The sequence below is a fragment of the Felis catus genome, chromosome A1, assembly GCF_018350175.1.
Source record: "Felis catus isolate Fca126 chromosome A1, F.catus_Fca126_mat1.0, whole genome shotgun sequence".
NCBI lineage: Eukaryota > Metazoa > Chordata > Mammalia > Carnivora > Felidae > Felis > Felis catus.
The window spans coordinates 135908245-135928033 of NC_058368.1; the positions used below are offsets into that span (position 1 = coordinate 135908245).

A 19789-nucleotide genomic window follows, 5' to 3' on the forward strand; every position below is an offset into this window, starting at 1 on the left:
AGTACACTATAAAATAATAGATGTGTGTTTATAAATCTGAGAGTATTAGGAAATGTTCCCTTGTTTAATTATAAACTGAATGGAATGTTTGGCGATTTCAGTAATCTGACAGCGAACATTAAGAGGATTAACCTGACTTCCCCAGTGTTAACACCACCAATTTAAGCTGCATCATTCAAAAACTACATGCTCATGCTAAAATAATTGTAGCAATAACTTCCACACACACACAAACACACACACACCCCAATTAGAGTAATTATCCATTAAGGTTGTCATCATTTCAAATACCTTATATTTATATAATGCTTTTACTTCCTTAAGTATTGAATTGTGCCTTAAGATCTAATGTATGGGAGAGTCACATCTCTAATCACTTAATTAAAGGCAGAGAAGTGGGTGAGATTGGACAAAAATTAATTAGTAATGCTGACATTCCAGATTGGAACACAAAGTGAAGCAGGAATTTAGGAAACCTGAATTCTAGCCTTCAATGTAGGTTAAATTGCAAGAACTAAAATTGCAATATTCTGGAATATAATTGAAAAATATATATATTGATGGGCGCCTGGGTGACTCAGTTAAGGGTCTGACTTTGGTTCAGGTCACGATCTCACAGGTTCATGGAGTAAAGCCCTGCATTGGCCTCTGCAGTGGTAAGGCAGAGCCTGCTTGGGATTCTCTCTGCCACTTCCCCACTTGCAGGCTCTCTCTCTCAAAATAAATAAACTTAAATTAAAAATATATATAGATACAGATATGCTATATACATACATAAAAGGATACACAGTTTTGTGTAGACTATGAACTTTCCTAAGTGAACTCTCCTTTGGAACCAGCCTCCAGATCAAGAAATAGAACACAGTACACAGAACTAGGGCCTTCAATTTTTTATTCTTTTTAAAATTTATTCATTTTTGAGAGAGGCAGAGACAGTGCAAGTGGGGGAGGGGCAGAGAGAAAATCCTAAGCCGGCTACCCACTGCCAGTGCAGAGCCCTATTCCAGGCTCGAACCTACTAACTGTGAGATCATGACCGAGGCCAAAGTCAGAAGCTTAAGGACTCAGCTATTCAGGCATACCCCCCCCCTTTTTTTTAAGCTAAAAAAATATTAAAATAGTTTAAATCCCTTAGGGGGGGTGCAAAGGACCTTGAGCTGGTAATCATGTACACTACCGCATGCACTTTATTTTTACAGCAAGTTAACCAACGAGATCCTACCACACTTTGAGTAATGGTCTTTTATCTGGCTCCAGAGATTCAGAACCGGTTCCTTAATTTACAAGTGACTTTTGCAAATCTCCCATTTCTGGCTGCTTTCCAACAAAATTTTAACCAAATTTTAGGAACAGAAAATTGTTGGGTAAGGACATGCCTTTCGTGTCAGCGTGTGAGCACCCTGGGACCTCCTTCAGAGTAAAACAGTCCTCCTCCAGACCTCCCTCCGCCTCTCGTCGGCTGTTCTACCCCAAGCAGAGGAGCTCGGTGCGCGCCGCAGGACGGTCCAGGACCACCCCCACCTTCTGGGAGCCGGGGCCCCTCCTCTGCGCTCGGTCGCCAAAGCTGCGCTGTGCCTTTAATTGGGATCGCTGGGAGGGTGTGCGGGGAAGGGCTGGTTCCTCCCGCCTCCTTCTCCACCGCTCCCTTCCCCCTCCCATCCGAGTTTCAGGTGAATGGGTCACCGAGGGAGGAGACGGCCACGACACACAATTCCTCGCTGGCGTCCACCCACACCCCCGACCTGTCCTTCCCCGGCTGGAGGCCGCGGGACTCCGGGGAAAGCTAGCCAGAGCGCCCAAGAGCCCGCGCTTGGTGTAACAGGTGAGACTGGCCAGTGCGCGGCCCCAGACCTCCAGCACCGGCCAGGCGGTGGTGCGCATGCCCGGGGGCAGGACCGCAGGGGTGGGGGGGTGGGAGGAGGAGAAGAAGGAGTGGAGGAGGAGTGGAGGTGGAGGACCGACAGAGTTCTTAGTCTAGTCCCAGTCTGCTGGCGGGCGGCCCGCACCTCGTCAGGTGCGCTCGCCAGGTAAGCGCGTTCCTTGGCTCCCGCGGTCCTTGGTGGGTCGTGCGGGGCAGCAGTGAGTAGATGGGAGTTGGGCGCGGCGCCGGGGGTCACGGTGGCCCCAGAGTCCCCCAGGGGATCGTGGCTCCGGTCTGGTAGGGGAGGCGCGGCGGGGGAGGACGCCCGGCGCCAGTTTCGGTGGCGGTTTCGCCTCTGGGCTGGGACCGGCGGAAGCCGGAGGGGCGCGGGTCCGCGGAGAGAGTAGCCCTGGGCTACTTTGGCGGCTGCCTCCCCCAGCGAAGGGCCACTTGGAGCCGCCGATCAGCTCTTTCGGCGGAAACACTTACAGCTCCTCGAGTCCAGGCGGCGCGGGCACCTTCTCGCTTTAAAGGGGGGCGGGCGGGCGGTTCCCGAACTGAGGGAGCGCAGAGCGCGGCTCCCGGGACGGAGAGCTAGGAGGTTCTCAGGGCGTGGGGCGTGCGCCCGGCTCCTAGGGGTCCTGAGTGTAGGGCTGGAGACTGGGGGTCTTGGATCCCGGCGGCGGGGAGGGACCTCATCGATTCCGCCCCGTTCACTCTTTGGGTACCGAGCGGGGAGAGGGGTGACGGGTTTAATCCGTGAAGTATTCCTAGAGCTCTGGGGTGGGCCGATCCGCTCTTTGGAATCCAGCTAGTGCGAGCGGTGCGAGCGCGCGTCGATTTAAGCCTGGGGGCGGGGATTTAATTTCGAGCGAGGCTGTACTTCGAGGGAAGCTGTTCGCGCTTGGGATCCTCACCCGTGACCCGCAGGCCGCCGCCAGGTGGGCGGACCTGCCTCCGGGCGGTCCCTGCTGACCGCTCGCTGCGCGCACCGGCCAGGGCGCAAGGACACGGACTGCCGCGGGCTTAGAGACTCCGGGGAAGGGCCGGCGCGCACGCTGCCTGCCGACATGTTCCCTGCGTCGGAGGAAGTGTGCGGGGAGAGCAGGGTTGAGGGGTCAAAATGGCCTCTGCTCCTTGGGGCTGGAGGAGCACCTCCGAGCCCCTGTGCCCCAGGTGAAGCGACTAACCTGGAGAAGCCACGGCATCCTCGGGCTGGCTGGGCACACTGCCCATTTGGGAAATGACCCGGGGCGGGGGAAGAGGCAGCCTTCCAGGTTAGTGTGTGGCCCTCACGCACAACAGGTGTATTATTGGGATCCCTGGAAAAGGTGAAACCTTCCTTTTAAGGCACTTCTAGTGATTCCCGCTGTGATTGGAAGCTAGTTCTTTCCAGGCGGAGGTAGATTTCTCAAGCTGTCAATTCCCAGTATAACAGTGCTTCTCTGGCACGGTACAAATGAATATTTTCTCTTTCTGGTATTTTAAAATAGACATTGTAGGGGCGCCTGGGTGGCGCAGTCGGTTAAGCGTCCGACTTCAGCCAGGTCACGATCTCGCGGTGGGTGAGTTCGAGCCCTGCGTCGGGCTCTGGGCTGATGGCTCAGAGCCTGGAGCCTGTTTCCGATTCTGTGTCTCCCTCTCTCTCTGCCCCTCCCCCGTTCATGCTCTGTCTCTCTCTGTCCCCCCCAAAAAAATAAATAAACGTTGAAAAAAAAAAAAAAGACATTGTAAATGGTGGAGCCACAGTAATGGCTGTCTCCTCCAAGCCGCCTTTTTGTGTAGTTCTGCATTTCTGTAGTTACCAGGTGCCTCTTTGGTTAAATGATGGAGAGGAGGATGGCGAGATTTGTGCAGCTTCCAGGCTGTTCAGGGAAATGATGGGCAGTGCCTCCTAAATGCTGGGCTAAAAAGAGTTCTGTGCTTTGTATCCTTTAATGATACTATCAACTCTGGAAGGTAAGTCTTACTAGAACTCCATTAAAAATTTTTTTTTTCAACGTTTTTATTTATTTTTGGGACAGAGAGAGACAGAGCATGAACGGAGGAGGGGCAGAGAGAGAGGGAGACACAGAATTGGAAACAGGCTCCAGGCTCCGAGCCATCAGCCCAGAGCCCGACGCGGGGCTCGAACTCACGGACCGTGAGATCGTGACCTGGCTGAAGTCGGACGCTTAACCGACTGTGCCACCCAGGCGCCCCAAGAACTCCATTTTAAAGGTGAAACACCGGTAGAGGAAACATGTTGCAAAGTTTGTGGCTTGAAACCTGCTTCAACAAATCGGGGAAGGTATACTGGACAAGCAGCAGTCCTGGATATTCCAGCACCAGAACGCTCTGGGGTTTTTCTGGAACTCTCTACCTTTGACTGGTCCCTATGGTCTCATAGAATATTTCCACATCTTGTTTGATGTGAAGATAAACTTCTTGTTTTCTTTTAAAGGTAGTGTTGGAATTACTGCCCTTTAAAAATTGAGAGATTACTTTTAACCACACAAATTAACTGATAGAAAACCTTTCACCTGCCTAGGAGCCTGCCAGAAGGGAAGTTTTCTTCACTTGCATTTTAAGGTTTACTGGATTAGATTCCCTAGTGGGCTTTTTTCTTCCAAGTTATTATTTATGGATGTACTGAGGTAAAAAGACAATGAGGATTTTTGTTACCCTTTTTGTTTTAGCTTCTAGGCTTAGAGCTGCTGTGTGATTTAGTGCTTCCTAATCTCGAATATGGTACGAATTGCCTGGGGATCTTATTAACATAGATTCTGATTCATAGGTCAGATGTGGGGCCTGGAATTCTGTTTTTCAGCAAGCTACAAATGATGTCCATGGTTAAGTGTTTGACCCTTTACTCTCCCTTTCCTTCAGACTGTAAACACTTAACTAATTTGGTTGAATGTGAAGGAGTCTATTTAGTGGCTGTTAGCATTGTGAACTTGAAGGCGTTCACAGCTGTATTGAAATCCCAACTCTGATATGGGTTGTTGGTTTTATAAATCAAATGTTGATTGACCATCACTTTGTACCAGGGACTGTAGGGATCTGGAAGAAGAGTGATGGTCATGATAGACATCTGGGTGCTTGTAAGGCCGGTGTTCCAGTTGAGGTGGAGATGGTGGAGATTATTTAAAAAATAACAAAGAAGAAAAAATAATAATTAGGGGGGAAATTCGCTCTGAGAATAAAATAGGCTTGGTGGGTGGAGTGAATAGCAGGGACGGAGCTTCTGAAGAGGTGACATTTGAGTTGAAAGCTGGACAGCTAGTTCCCACCATGTACAGATCTAGACATTATAGACAGGAAACTGACAAGATCAAGGCCCTCCTTGGATCGATGCCTTTAATTGAGGCAGTGATGCTCCAAATACATGGTGTGCTTAAAGATCACCTGGAAGGGGGGGGTGCCTGGGTGGCTCAGTCGGTTGAGCGTCCGACTTCGGCTCAGGTCATGATCTCGTGGTTTGTGAGTTCGAGCCCCACATTGCGCTCTGTGCTGACAGCTCAGAGCCTGGAGCCTGCTTCGGATTCTGTGTCTCCCTCTCTCTCTCTGCCCCTCCCTGCTCACGCTGTGTCTCTGTCTCTAAATAATAAATAAACGTTAAAAAAATTTTTTTTGTAATTTTTTTTTTAACGTTTATTTATTTTTGAGACAGAGAGAGACAGAGCATGAACGGGGGAGGGTCAGAGAGAGGGAGACAGAGAGAGGGAGACACAGAATCTGAAACAGGCTCCAGGCTCTGAGCTGTCAGCACAGAGCCTGACACAGGGCTCAAACCCATGGACTGCGAAATCATGACCTGAGCCGAAGTCGGATGCCTAACCGACTGAGCCACCCAGGCGCCCCCCCCCCAATTTTTTTTTTAAATCACCTGTAGGAGCACCTGGGTGGTTCAGTTGGTTATGTGTCTGACTTCAGCTCAGGTCATGATCTCTAGATTTCATGGATTCGAGCCTCGCATTGGGCTCTGTGCTGACAGCTTGGAGACTGCAGCCTACTTCCGATTCTGTGTCTTTCTCTCTGCCCCTCCACATTCTCTCTCTCTCTCTCTCTCAAAAATAAATGGACGTTAAAAAAAGTATTTGTTTTTGTTTTTAAATCATCTGGAGAGGGGTGCCTGAGTAGCTCAATTGGTTGAGTGGACGACTTGATTTCGGCTCAGGTCATGATCTCACGGTTCATGGGATGGAGCTCTGCATTAGTGCGGAGACAGCTTGGGATTCCTTCCCACCCCCCACCCCTGCCTCGTTTCACTGTTTTCTCTCTCTTTCTCTCTCTCTCTCTTTCTCTCTCTCTTGCAAAATAAATACACTTAAAAAAATCATCTGTAGATCTTACTAAAAATGCCCCTTCTGATACAGAGCTAGTCTGTTTCAAAATATGCCTAATTTTAAAATTTTAGACAGTTTACTAATTGTATGCCAAAATATAATAATTTAATACCAGGCACAATTTTAAAAAACTTCTTAAAGGCAAATTAACTCTTGCTGCATATGATTGAAAAGGAATAGGCTCTCCTTAAATATGATAAAGTTTATCTTTTACTTACTGACAGTTGCTTCAAAGAATTTTTCAGGGGGATAGCATTTTCAGGCTTTCTCTTCTTCCTCTTATGCTTAGGTTTCTATGAAGACAGCTTTGGCCAGTAACCATTTTCAAGGGGAGAACTTTTTAAATATTTTAACATTAATCAGCTTTACATATTTTGTAAGAGTCGGCTGTTTGCCTTATGCTTTCGACTTTTACTCAGCTGTTTGATTTATGTCCCTATCATTCACATGGTACGGGTTCTGTGATGGTGACCGATGAGCCCCTTAGGCCAGATCCTGTGTCCTTTTCATTCATTTTGTCCTTCACTCAGCATACTTTTACTGAGCAGATGTTAATATTGTTGTGCTGGGCGTTGGGTAAACAGTCTCTTGGTCCTTTTTTTCTTTGGCTGTGGCCTTAAAGCACAGTCCCGACTGCCTTAAAGGAGACATTAGAATTCCTCCAGTCCAGTCCCCCTACAATATCAAACAACTTAAGCTTTGCATACATGGCTTGAGATCACATTGTTATTTGTTATTTTTGAAGGGTGTGTGAAGTTAGGGTAAGGGAGAGGCTTCCTAACATTGACATGGAATCTGACCCTGTGGTATCTTTTTTTCAAAGAATGGTTTCTAGGACTACAAAGACAGCTGTGCAGATATTTGAAGGCTGCTGGAGTGCTCCTTCTAATGTTGATTGGTCCAGGCCAAACATTTCCTGTTTTATCATTTGTCTTAAGACATGGTTTTTCTTTTTCTTTTTTTTTTTTTAAAGTTTATTTATTTTTGGGACAGAGACAGACAGAGCATGAACGGGGGAGGGGCAGAGAGAGAGGGAGACACAGAATCGGAAACAGGCTCCAGGCTCTGAGCCATCAGCCCAGAGCCCGACGCGGGGCTCGAACCCACGGACCGCGAGATCACGACCTGGCTGAAGTCGGACGCTTAACCGACTGCGCCACCCAGGCGCCCCAAGACATGGTTTTTCTAGTTCTTTAACACTCTTAGTCACCTCCTGGAGAGGCACCTGCTTGGAACATGATGTACACATTTCAAGGTTGTGCAGAGGTTTGTTTCTTTTTCATAACTGTATCATTCCTAGATCTAAGCACTGTCTGTGCCTACTGCCAAAGTTCCGGATGGCTTGTTAACTTTGATGAAATTCTCCCCAAGGAAACACACTTCCAGAAATTGAGTCTAGGGGTGCTTGAGTGGCCCGACTCTTGATCTCAGCTCAGGTCATGATGTCACGGTTAATGTGTTCGAACCCCGCATCGGGCTCTGCACTGATAGTGTGGAGCCCTGCTTGGAATTCTCTCTCCCTCTCTCTCTGCCCCTACCCCACTTGTATGTGCACATGTGCTCTTTCTCTTAAAATAAATAAACCTAAAAAATTTTTTTTAATAAGATAAAAATTGAGTCTACATTTGTAAAGTGATTTATTCATGCCACTAATATTTGAAAATGGAGACAAAGTACCTAAAATGCCCAAACACTGAAATTTCTCACCTTCAGGGTAACCATCTTGCTGTGAATGGTTTTGCTCATCTTCCTTAATATATTGTCTTAATTATAACACCCTAGAGGTCAAGTTTGTCCCCAGCCCTTTGGCATAGGGGGGTAGTAAAGTTCAAGGAAGAGAAGTAGAATTTGTCCTCTCTGATTGTGAGCTGTTAAAACCTCTAGGGGACATAAACGCTCCATTCTTCATCCTATTTAGATTCTGTTTTTCAGTCCCAGAGGCATCTGCCTGAGCGTGCTGTCTGTGCATAGGGATGTGCTCAAGATCCTCAGGCTTCATCTACCAATCTGGCAACCTTCTCAAAAAAGTAAATGAAGTTCATATGCCATGATTTGTCCTTGATAAACTTCCTAAAATTATTTGCTTCACAATATAAAATCTCTGGTATCAGAGGATATTTGATAACAGAACTCTGAATCCAGAAAATGGCAGTTTGGAAAGGGATTTTTGTTGTCACCGTTTCTGACAAAATGTAAACTTCAGCCTGAGCCTGGATTAATTTAGAAGTTTCAAAAACTACCATGGAGGGGGCGCCTCGCTGGCTCAGTCGGTAGAAAATGTGACTCTTGATCTCCAGGGTCCTGGCTTCACGCCCTACATTGGGCATAGAGGATACTTAAAAAAGCCAAAGCAAAACAAAAATCTACCCTACCGTGGAGCCTGGAATTTTTGGCCTAGTCTTGAAGGAGTAAGCCCTGGCTATGAAAGGGGTAAGAAGGTCAGTTTGTCAGTATTTGACATTCAGTTTCACAACTAGAGTCCTACATTAAATAGTGTTTAAATTCCGTTTTTCTTAATATTATTTTTCTGAACATCCGTTAAGCCAATCTGGACTTTCACTCTCCCATAACACTGTAACGTGCTAGTGGCCTCAATTGCCCATTTTTATGTACATTTGGGTGCTAGTCATAGGTCTGTGTATGCTTAGGATTTGTGTACCTTTTTGTATGTGAATACTTCAGTAAAAACAGTTTTTTAAAGGAAAAACATAGCTGTGTTTGGAAAATCATGCTAATGGTGTTGGTGTTCCTAACATTCACTCTATTTCTCTTTAAGGTTTTTAGCTGATGTACGTTTGGGCATTATTTTCTTCTGAGAAATGTGGAATTGACTGTCCTTAAGGATGTGGAAGATAGTTGCCATTGATATTAAAGAACAAAATTTAGAGAGTTTGAATTTATTTACTTGACTAACATAATACCTTATTTGCACTTGCTTTTTTGGAAAGGAAAAACAATACTAGACCCTTGAATATACTCAGATTGTAGATCTTGCTCAAGTGACCCCTCCCACTCCCACTTCCTGCCCTCCTTCTTCGGGTCTTGGTCTTTCTTCTCTGCTTGGCCCCGTCTTGGGCTCGATCATGTTGTCAACCCTAATAACTCGATAACTGCCTGTTGTGGTTGCTTTTTTCTTTGTGTGTGACCTTCTGTAGTACTTCCACAGACTCCCATGGTGTAGTGTAGACACTTAATAAGTACTTGTCGATTGAATGAAATTGCCTCTCAGGTATGTAGGGATTGTGCTCTGAGGAATTTTAGAACAAAATCATACTGCTTTTCTCGTAGGGCAGAAGACTCTTTAATATAACACATAATTAATGTTTCCCCCCTTTCTGTAAACATTATGCACACTTTTGAAGACTTGGAAAATGAAAAGGAAAAAGTGTCCACAATCCTACCATCCATAGATGTATTGTGTAATAATTGGTAGTGATAAAGGCATACTTTTAAACCAGATTACGTTTCAACATTGAGGGACTAGTATGTGCTAGACGCAGCTCTGTATCCACTTTCCTATGCATTCTCTTCTGATATGGCCTTTCAAAAGTAATATGAAACAATAAGTTTTAAGAAGTTTTCTTTTTTTATGTTTCTTGTTCTTGGAAGGGACTGTTTTGAAAATTACCAATTTTTTTTTCTTTCTATAATTTATTTTATAATTTACATCCATGTTAGTTAGCATATAGTGCAACAATTTCAGGAGTCGATTCCTGAATGCCCCTTACCCATTTAGCCCATCCCTCCTCCCACAACCCCTCCAGTAACCCTCTGTTCTCCATATTTAAGAGTCTCTTATGTTTTGTCCCCCTCCTTGTTTTTGTATTATTTTTGCTTTTCATCCCTTAGGTTCATCTGTTTTGTATCTTAAAGTCCTCATATGAGTGAAGTCATATGATACTTGTCTTTCTCCAATTTCGCTTAGCATAATACCCTCCAATTCCATCCATGTAGTTGCAAATGGCAAGATTTCATTCTTTTTAATTGCCGAGTAATACTACATTCTGTGTGTATGTGTATATATATATATATATATATATATATATATATATACACACACACACACACACACACACACCACATCTTTATCCATTTATCCGTTGATGGACATTTGGGCTCTTTCCATACTGTGGCTATTGTTGACAGTGCTGCTATAAACATTGGGGTGCATGTGCCCCTTTGAAACAGCATACCTGTATCCCATGGATAAATACCTAGTAGTGCAATTGCTGGGTCATGGGGTAGTTTTGTTTTTGATTTTTTGAGGAGCCTCCATTCTGTTTTCCAGAGTGGCTGCACCATTTGCATTCCCACCAGCAGTGCAAAAGAGATCCTCTTTCTCCACATCCTCGCCAACATCTGTTGTTGCCTGAGTTGTTCATGTTAGCCATTCTGACAGGTGTGAGGTGGTATCTCATTGTGGTTTTGATTTGCATTTCCCTGATGATGAGTGATGTGGAGCATTTTTTCATGTGTCGGTTGGCCATCTGGATGTCTTCTTTGGAGAAGTGTCTACTCATGTCTTTTGCTCATTTCTTCACTGCATGATTTGTTTTTTGGGTGTTGAGTTTGGTAAGTTCTTTATAGATTTTGGATACTAACCCTTTATCTGATAGGTCATTTGCAAACATCTTCTCCCATTCCGTCCATTGCCTTTTAGTTTTGCTGATTGTTTCCTTCGCTGTGCAGAAGCTTTTTATTTCGATGAGGTCCCAATAGTTCATTTTTGCTTCTGTTTCCCTTGCCTCTGGAGACATGTTGAGTAAGAAGTTGCTGCGGCCGAGGTCAAGAGGTTGTTGCCTGCTTTCTCCTCAAGGATTTTGTTGGCTTCCTGTCTTCCATTTAGGTCTTTCATCCATTTTGAATTTATTTTTGTGTATGGTGTAAGAAAGTGGTCCAGGTTCATTCTTCTGCATTTCCCAGCACTACTTGCTGAAGAGACTGCCTTTATTCCATTGGATATTCTTTCCTGCTTTGTCAAAGATTAGTTGGCCATATATTTGTGGGTCCATTTCTCAGTTCTCTATTCTGTTCCATTGACCTGAGCGTCTGTTTTTGTGCCAGTAGAAAATTACCAGTTTTTACCTGTGCTGTAAAAGCTTTGTGAAATTTTTATTACTACAACTTAGCAATGAAAGTTAATATTTGTAAGCCAGTGATATGCAGTGCTTGGTGCTGTGAGGACGACCAGGCTGAATGATTCCTATGCTTAGTGATTTTCTGTACTCAAGGAATTAATGATCCATTGTATAAAGATGGCAGTGAGAAGGACAAGAGAAATAATCATGGTGTGACAAGTTACTTGAGATTGGTCTCATTAGTTTTTTTAGCAATGCAAGGAAACTCTGAGCTCAGTAGTAACACCCTTACCCTACTTACTTTGCTTAGATTGCCTTATCTTGGAAGCTACGGGGCAGCGCTCATCCTGAAGATCAGGTGATCCTTGGTATCAGCCATGTCATCGAGGCCTTTTGAAAGTCCACCTCCTTATAGACCTGATGAATTGTAAGTAATTCTTTAGTTGTTGTTTTTTTTTTTTTTTAAACTGTCACATGTAAGAAATGTGTATAGTTGAAATTTTCATCTGTTAAGTGTTTGCTGTTAAAAATGTCTGTTTAGGGGCCCCTGGGTGGCTCAGTCGGTTAAGTGTCCAACTTCAGCTCAGGTCATGATCTCACAGTTTGTGGGTTCGAGTCCTGAGTCAGGTTCTGTGCCGACAGCTCAGAGCCTGGAGCCTGCTTCAGATTCTGTGTCTTGCTACTCAACGCTGTCTCTCTCTCTGTCTGTCTCAAAAATAAATAAACATTAAAATATATATGTGTTTATAAATTTAAATCAAAACAAAGGTTATCAAGTGAAAGTTTTCCTCTGCCGCTTAACTTCCAGGATGACAGTTTTTCTCTGCAGAGGCAACTATTGTCACCTGTTCCTTCTTTCCTCCCTTCCCCTTCCCCTTCCCCTTCCCCTTCCCCTTCCTTCCTTCCTTCCTTCCTTCCTTCCTTCCTTCCTTCCTTCCCTTCCTTCCTTCCCTTCCTTCCTTCCCTTCCTTTTTTTCCTTATTTCCTTTCTTTCTTTGCAAGAGAGAGCAGGTGCACACGTGAGTGGGCAAGGGAGAAAAAGAGAACGAGTGAGAGGGAGAGAGAGAATCCCAAGCAGATTCCACACTCAATGCAGAGTCCAGCTTGAGGCTTGATCCCACAACCCTGGGATCATGACCTGAGCTGAAATGAAGAGTCAGACACTTAACTGACTGAGCCGCCCAGACACCCTTATCTCTTTCTAATGGTTGCTTCTAGATAGTTTAAGCTTATATTTGTGGGTATATTTATTCCTTTTTGTTTTTTCACAAATGGTGCGAAGCTTCTTTATTAATGCCCTGTTTAGGTGACTAACCCTAAACTTGACTCCTTGTCAATTTTGTAGTAATAACTTTTATTGACATACGGTTCACACACCAAATAATCCACCCATTTAGAATGGACAGTTTAGTACTTTTAATATATTCACAGAGTTGTACAACTGTCACCACATCAATTTTAAAACATTTTCATCACCCCGATCAGCAGTCATTCCTCATTTCCCTCTAGTACTAGGCCATCAGCAGTCCACTTTCTCTTTCTAGATTGTTCCATGTTGGACATCTCATACAAATGTAATCACACAATATGTGATCCTCAGTGGCTGATTCTTTCACTTGGCATAATGTTTTCCACATCGTTAGTTTTTTTCTTTTCTTTTTTTTTTTTTTTAAAGCCACCGGAGAGGTGGATCTTTTTTTTTTTAATTTTTTTTTCAACGTTTTTTATTTATTTTTGGGACAGAGAGAGACAGAGCATGAACGGGGGAGGGGCAGAGAGAGAGGGAGACACAGAATCGGAAGCAGGCTCCAGGCTCCGAGCCATTAGCCCAGAGCCTGACGCGGGGCTCGAACTCACGGACCGCGAGATTGTGACCTGGCTGAAGTCGGACGCTTAACCGACTGTGCCACCCAGGCGCCCCTAGTTTTTTTTCTTTAAAAAAATTTTTTTTAAGTTTATTTTTTGGGGGAGAGAGAGAGAGAGCGAGCGAGCACAAGCTGGGGAGGGGCAGAGAGGAGAGACAGAATCCCAAGCAGGCTCCACACCATCACCGCAGAGCCCAATGTGGAGCTTGAACTCACAAACTGTGAGATCATGACCTGAGCCAAGATCAAGAGTTGGATACTTAACTGACTGAGCTCCCCAGGCACCCCATCCACATCATTAGAGTGATTCTTGCCATTAATAAACTCAAGAAGCAAAGTTGAGGGTTCTTGCATCCCTATTCATTTGGGGGTTTCACCATGAAAAAATTTAAATTTGTTATCAGACTTTGATAGGGATTTCTTCCTGTAAGTAGTTTGTAGCTTCAAGTCTTTGATAACTGTAGTAGGAGTTGTGTTCCTATTACATTGCCCCTATAAACATGGGTGAGATATAACACACACACAGAAAAGGGCACAGAACGTGTGATGATGATGAGTAAGATAAAGATAAAGCAAAATCATCACGTAGGTCACCTCCAAGTGCATCCTTGTCTCCTCTCCTTCCCCTGGAAACCACCGTTCTGACATGATTATCACTTGATATTCTCTCTTTCTTTTTTTTTTTAAACATCTAAACAGTACATTTTAGCTTTACTTGTTTTTAACCTTTTTTTTTTTTTTTGCTTCAGAGCAATGCTACAGAAATAAAATGTGAATGATATATGTAATTTTTTGTTTTTTTTCTAACCGTATTAATAGTATTTCGCTTAACCCAGTATATTTAAAATGTTATGTCAACAGGTGATGTAAACACTGACTCATGAGGCAGTTTATATTCCTTGTTATTACTAGATGTTATATTTTAGAGCAGCTTTACATTCACACCAAAATGGAGAGGAAGGTACAGAGATTTCCCATATGCCCCCTGCCCTTATACATACATTGCCTGTCTCAGTATCCCCCTTCAGGGTGGCGCACATGTTGTAATTGACGAACCTTCATTGACAAATCATTGTCACCCAAAGTACGTAGTTAATATTGGGTTTTCTCTTTATGGTGCTACGTTTCTTTTTTTACACTATGATCAGTTTGGACTGGCCACATTTCCAGTGGTCAGTGGATCGTGTGGCTAGTGGCTGCCATATTAGACACAGCCCTGTAGCATTCCGTCCTGTGGATATGTTACAGTTACCTGTTCCACTCTAGGTAGAAATATACACTGTTTCCAGTTTTGGGTTATTCTCAACAATGTTTCTGTGAATGTTAACAACGTTAATGGAATTTTAAGTGGTGTAATCATCTTTTTTTTTTTAATGATATAATCATTTTGAGGGGGGGGGGTGCCTGGGTTTCTCAGTTAAGTGTCTGACTTTGGTTCAGGTCATGTTCTCACAGTTTGTGGGTTCAAGCCCCGTGACAGGTCAGAGCCTGGAACCTGCTTCAGATTCTGTGTCTACTTCTCTCTCTTCCCCTCCACTGCTTGCTCTCTCTCTCTCAAAAATAAATAATAAATATTTAAACAGTTTTTTAATGATATAATCATTTTGGAAAACACTTCGACATTGTCTTATAGAGCTGAAGTTAAAAAAAGAAAAATTTGACTCAAAAATTCTCCCGGATATATACCTTAGAAAAATAAGTGCTTTTCAGGGGTGCCTGGGTGGCTTAGTCTGTTAAGCGTCGGACTTCGGCTCAGGTCATGATCTCACGATTCATGGGTTCGGGCCCTGAGTCAGAGTCTGTGCTCACAACTTAGAGCCTAGAGCCTGCTTTGAATTCTGTGTCTCCCTCTCTCTCTTTTCCTCTCCCGCTCATGCTTTGTCTCTCAAAGACAAACAAAAATGTCAAAAATTATTTTAAAAAAGAAAAGAATAAGTGCTTTTGTGTATGAGGACACATGCTCAATCATGTTCAGAGCTACATTGTTCACAACAGCCCCAGATGGAGACATCCCAAATATTCAAGTAGAATGAGTTATGGAGTTTTCATATGTGACGTTTTCAAAGACCATCTTATCAGTGTTCTTTCTAGTTTGCATTTCCTTGCATTCAAGTGGTTAGCAGCACCCAGTAGTAAGATATCTTGCTTTGCAATGAGAGAAGTGGACCAAGAAAATAATGGCAAAAACAAAAGGGGGTGAGGTCAGTTGAGCAATTGAATTTTGTTCCTGCAGGACCCACATTTCTTACATTCAGCATCCACAGATCAATGTGCCTGTCTCCCGTGATGTTTATGATTGTATTACTGAAGTTTGCAAAGTAGTTGTTTTTTTTTGTTGTTTTTTGTTTTGAGAGAGAGGGCGAGAGCAGGGGAGATGGGCAGAGGGAGAGAGAGACAGAGACAGAGAGAGAGAGAGAGAATCCTAAACAGGCTCCACGATCAGCACAGAGCCCGATATGGGACTCAATCCCACGACCTGGGATCATGACGTGAGCCAAAATCAAGAGTCGGACACTCAACTGACTGAGCCACCCAGGCACCCCTGCAAAGTGTCTTTATAAAGATCTAATTAGACATCACCTTGATGAGTCCTCTTTGCATATTTGATTTACTTCGTAGCTCTTAACCATAACTAACCTTTGAGGGGTCTGGATTGAGACACTGCTGTTCGTTGTTGTATCCTCAGTATCTAGCGTAGTGCCCAGCGCACATCACCCTGGTGGCTCCAGTTAATAGCTATCATGTGAATAAACGCATGAATGTGCTTTCTCAGGTAGGAGAGTGAAGCTGCCAGGAATTGGACATGACCCTGGGTAGGCCACCTTCGGTGTCCTGTTTGAATGCACTGGTCTCAAATTCCACAAGCAGTAGCGTTGACATCCTTATTCTAAACTGCTTGGGCTTCCCTCCCCAGGAATCACAGTTTAACTGGTGTGGCATGCTCTGTCTAGGGATTGTACCCACTCCCCAGGTGATTCTAATATGTCAGAAACTTGAGAACCTCTACTCCATAGAAATCCACTCCATAGAGTGGTCATTCTCAGTGCACGTTTCCCAGACTGGCTGCACGAGCAGCAGCTTGTCCTTCCTGCAGAATCAGCACCTTGGGGTTGGGGACCAACAGTCTTTGTTTTAACAAGCCCTCCAGGGGATTCTGACGCACAGAAACTTATTGTTCACTGGGTGTCTCAGTAGCTTCAGACTGCTGTAACAAAGTAGTACAGACTGGGTGACTTATTTTCTCTATTAAAAAAATTTTTTTAATGTTTATTTTTGAGAGAGAGAGAGAGAGAGAGAGACAGAGCATGAGTGAGGGAGGGGCAGAGAGAGGGAGCCACAGAATCCGAAGCAGGCTCCAGGCTCTGAGCTGTCAGCACAGAACCCGATGCGGGGCTCACACTTCACCGCGAGATCATGACCTGAGCTGAAGTCGGCCGCTTAACCGACTTCGTGACTTATAAACAACAGTGCAGACTGGGTGACTTATAAACAACATAATTTATGTCTCACAGTTCTGAAGGCTGAAAGTCCAAGATCAGGTGCCATTGTGGTCAGGTTCTAGTGAAGTCCGTCTTCTGGGTTGCAGACTGCCAGCTTGTGGTTGTATCCCCTCGGAAGGTAGAAGGAGTCTCTTTTGTAAAGACGCTGTTTCCATTCTTGAGGGCTCCATCTCATTACCTAATTAGGCCACCTCCTAATAGCATCACATTGGAGTTTAAGGTGTTGGCATTTGAATTTGCGGCAGGGGGTGGGGGGAGGCATAAAGTGTTGTTGCTTGTAGTGGGGTGGTACTAATAATAGTTTTATTTGCCAATGGATAGTTTAAATTATTCCGAGTACACGGTATGTTCTTTCTACTTACCTCCAAATGATACTAACTTGAAACTGTTTTCATGTGTATTTCAGCAAACCCAATCATTATGCACCAAGCAATGATATGTATGGTGGAGACATGCACGTTCGACCAATGCTGTCTCAGCCGGCCTATTCTTTTTACCCGGAAGATGAAATTCTTCACTTTTACAAATGGACCTCTCCTCCAGGAGTGATTCGGATTCTGTCTATGCTTGTTATCGTGATGTGCATTGCCATATTTGCCTGTGTCGCCTCCACGCTTGCCTGGGATAGAGGCTATGGAACTGGCTTAATAGGAGGTGGTATAGGCTACCCTTACGGAAGTGGCTTTGGTACCTACGGAACCGGCTACGGCTATGGTTATGGCTACGGCTATGGCTACGGAGGCTACACAGATCCAAGAGCCGCAAAGGGCTTTCTCCTGGCCATGGTGGCCTTCTGTTTCATTGCTGCATTGGTGATATTTGTTACCAGCGTTATCAGATCTGAAATCTCTAGAACGAGAAGATACTACTTGACCGTGATAATACTGAGTGCTGTCCTGGGCATCATGATGTTCATTGCCACAATTGTCTACATAATGGGAGTCAATCCAACTGCCCAGGCTTCTGGGTCGCTATACAGTTCACAGATATATGCCATCTGCAACCAGTTTTACACGCCTGCAGCTGGTGGACTCTACGTGGATCAGTATTTGTATCACTACTGTGTGGTAGATCCCCAAGAGGTATGGGTGGTTTCCTCCCTGCCCTGCTTTGGGTAGAGGCTTTTGGGAGGCTTAGTAGAATCACTTTGGGACCTTTTAAAAGGTATTTATGACAAGGCTTCACTTCCTTTGAAGTCAGAATCTGGAGAGGGTCTGGTGTCATTATTATGATACTTTTAATACCAGATAGTTCATCCATTTAAAGTTTGGTTCAGTAATTTTTAGTATATTCAGAGTTGTGTGTCCATCCCCATAATCAGTTTTAGAACATTTTCGCTATCCCTGAAAGAAACCCCATAACACAATTAGCAGTAATTTCTCATTTCTCTAACCCTACCCAGACCAAGGCAACCGCTAATCCTATTCTATAGTTTTGCCTATTCTGGATAGTTCATATATAGAGTCACACAATATGAGGTCTTTTGTGATTGGCTTTTTTTAAGACCTTATTTATTTAAAGTTTGTGTTAGAGAGAGAGAGAAAAAAATGTTAGCGGGGGAGGGGCAGAAAGAGGGAGAACAGAAGGATCTGAGGCGAGCTCTCCCCTGATAGCAGAGACCCTGATGTGGGGCTTGAACTCACAGACCCCGTGATCATTACCTGAGCCTAAGTGGGAGGCTTAACCAAATGAACCACCCAGGCACCCAACCTTCTTTCCTTTTTTAAAGTTTTATTTAATCTCTACACCCAATGTGGGGCTTGAACTCAAGACCCTGGGATCAAGAGTCATATACTCCCCTGAACGAGCCAGCCGGGTGTCCCCGTGATTGGCTCCTTCCAGTTCACATCAATGTAAAATTCTCAAGGTTCATCCATGTTATATAGCATGTTGTGTCAATTCCTTTTTGTTGCCGAGTAATAGTCGATTGTATGCCTGTATCATTGTTTATCCATGCATCAGTTGATGGATATTTGGGATGTTTTCACATTGATTGTTTGGAATAATGCTCTGAACATTTGTGTACAAGTTCTTATGTGAACTCATGTTTTAGTTTCTCTTGAGTATGTACCTAGGGATAGAATTGCTAGGTCTTATGTTGTCTCTGGGCCTTTTTTTTCCTTTTTTCCTTTTTTTTTTTTTTTTTTTTTTTTAATGTTTATTTATTTAGAAAGAGAGAGAGAATCCCATGCAGGCTCCACACTGTCATCTCAAAGCCCAACACGGGGCTATATCTCAACGAACATGATCTGAGTCGAAATCAAGAGTCAGACACTTAACTGACTGAGCCACTCATGGACAGTGTCTCTGTGTTTTATCTCTTGAGGAACTGTTTTCCCAACAGGTTGTACTGTTATACATTTACTAGAAACGTATGATGATTGCAATTTCTGCGCATCGTCACCAACATTGTGTTTTGTCTGCTTGATTCTGTCCATGCTGATGGGTGTGAAGTTGCTCATCTTTTTTTCCTGATGGATTTACCTTTTTTTTCCCTTATCTTCTTGTTTTGTTTTGTTTTCCCCCTCCTTACACTGACTCAGTAATTCTCATTCTTTTACCTGAATGAGTCACTCTTTTGGGGTTACATCATCTCCAGTAACTCTCATTATTTTGAAGACTGAAATGTTTTCACCCCAAATGTAGGTTTTCGGAATGTTTGTTGACTTGCGAATGTATGTCTGGTAAATAGAGCTGAGGGCTGATATTCCTATCTTACCACACCCCCCGTCTCTCTTAGTCCTCTGAATGCCCCAAACTTGTATTCACTGAAAAAGGATATCACTGTTAGATGGCTGCAAAGAGACCCACTTGTTACCCATTAGCAGAATCCAGGCCAGGGTCCAGGTACCTGCCTAATTTCAAGCGTCGGCAGGCCAGTGGACCACTCAACATGCTTATCAGACACTGGGAGAACTGTCACGGGGAGGGATTCCTTGTCACAGGGCCCTTTCTTGTAAGTGCACAGAAGACTCCCAACAGAAACCACCTGCCAGACTAAATGAATCATTTTCTCTAATTTATAGCTTGGTTAGATCATGTCTGCATAATTTATGGTAAGGTAGATCCTCTATAGACTGGAAGTTACATTCAGTATAAAAAGATTTGCCGAGCATGTGTTATGAACAAGATTATAAACATGATTGGGTATTTGAAG

General features: G+C 44.1%; 1 protein-coding gene across 3 annotated transcripts in view; it reads left to right on the top strand.

Moving 5' to 3' along the window:
* The first annotated feature begins 1682 nt into the window (after window positions 1-1682).
* OCLN (occludin) overlaps window positions 1683-19789 on the top strand; it is a 56340-nt gene continuing 38233 nt past the window's right edge. The window contains exons 1-3 of one of the 3 annotated variants that reach the window (XM_003981047.5): window positions 1683-1822; window positions 11578-11694; window positions 17039-17714. In XM_003981047.5, coding sequence (XP_003981096.1) covers window positions 11645-11694; window positions 17039-17714 — 726 coding nt within the window. In that variant the 5' untranslated portion in view covers window positions 1683-1822; window positions 11578-11644. Of the gene's footprint in view, window positions 1823-1926; window positions 2028-2730; window positions 3139-11577; window positions 11695-17038; window positions 17715-19789 lie in introns of those variants that run through there. The other 2 variants (XM_019835192.2, XM_045061766.1) reach the window with 2 other exon arrangements.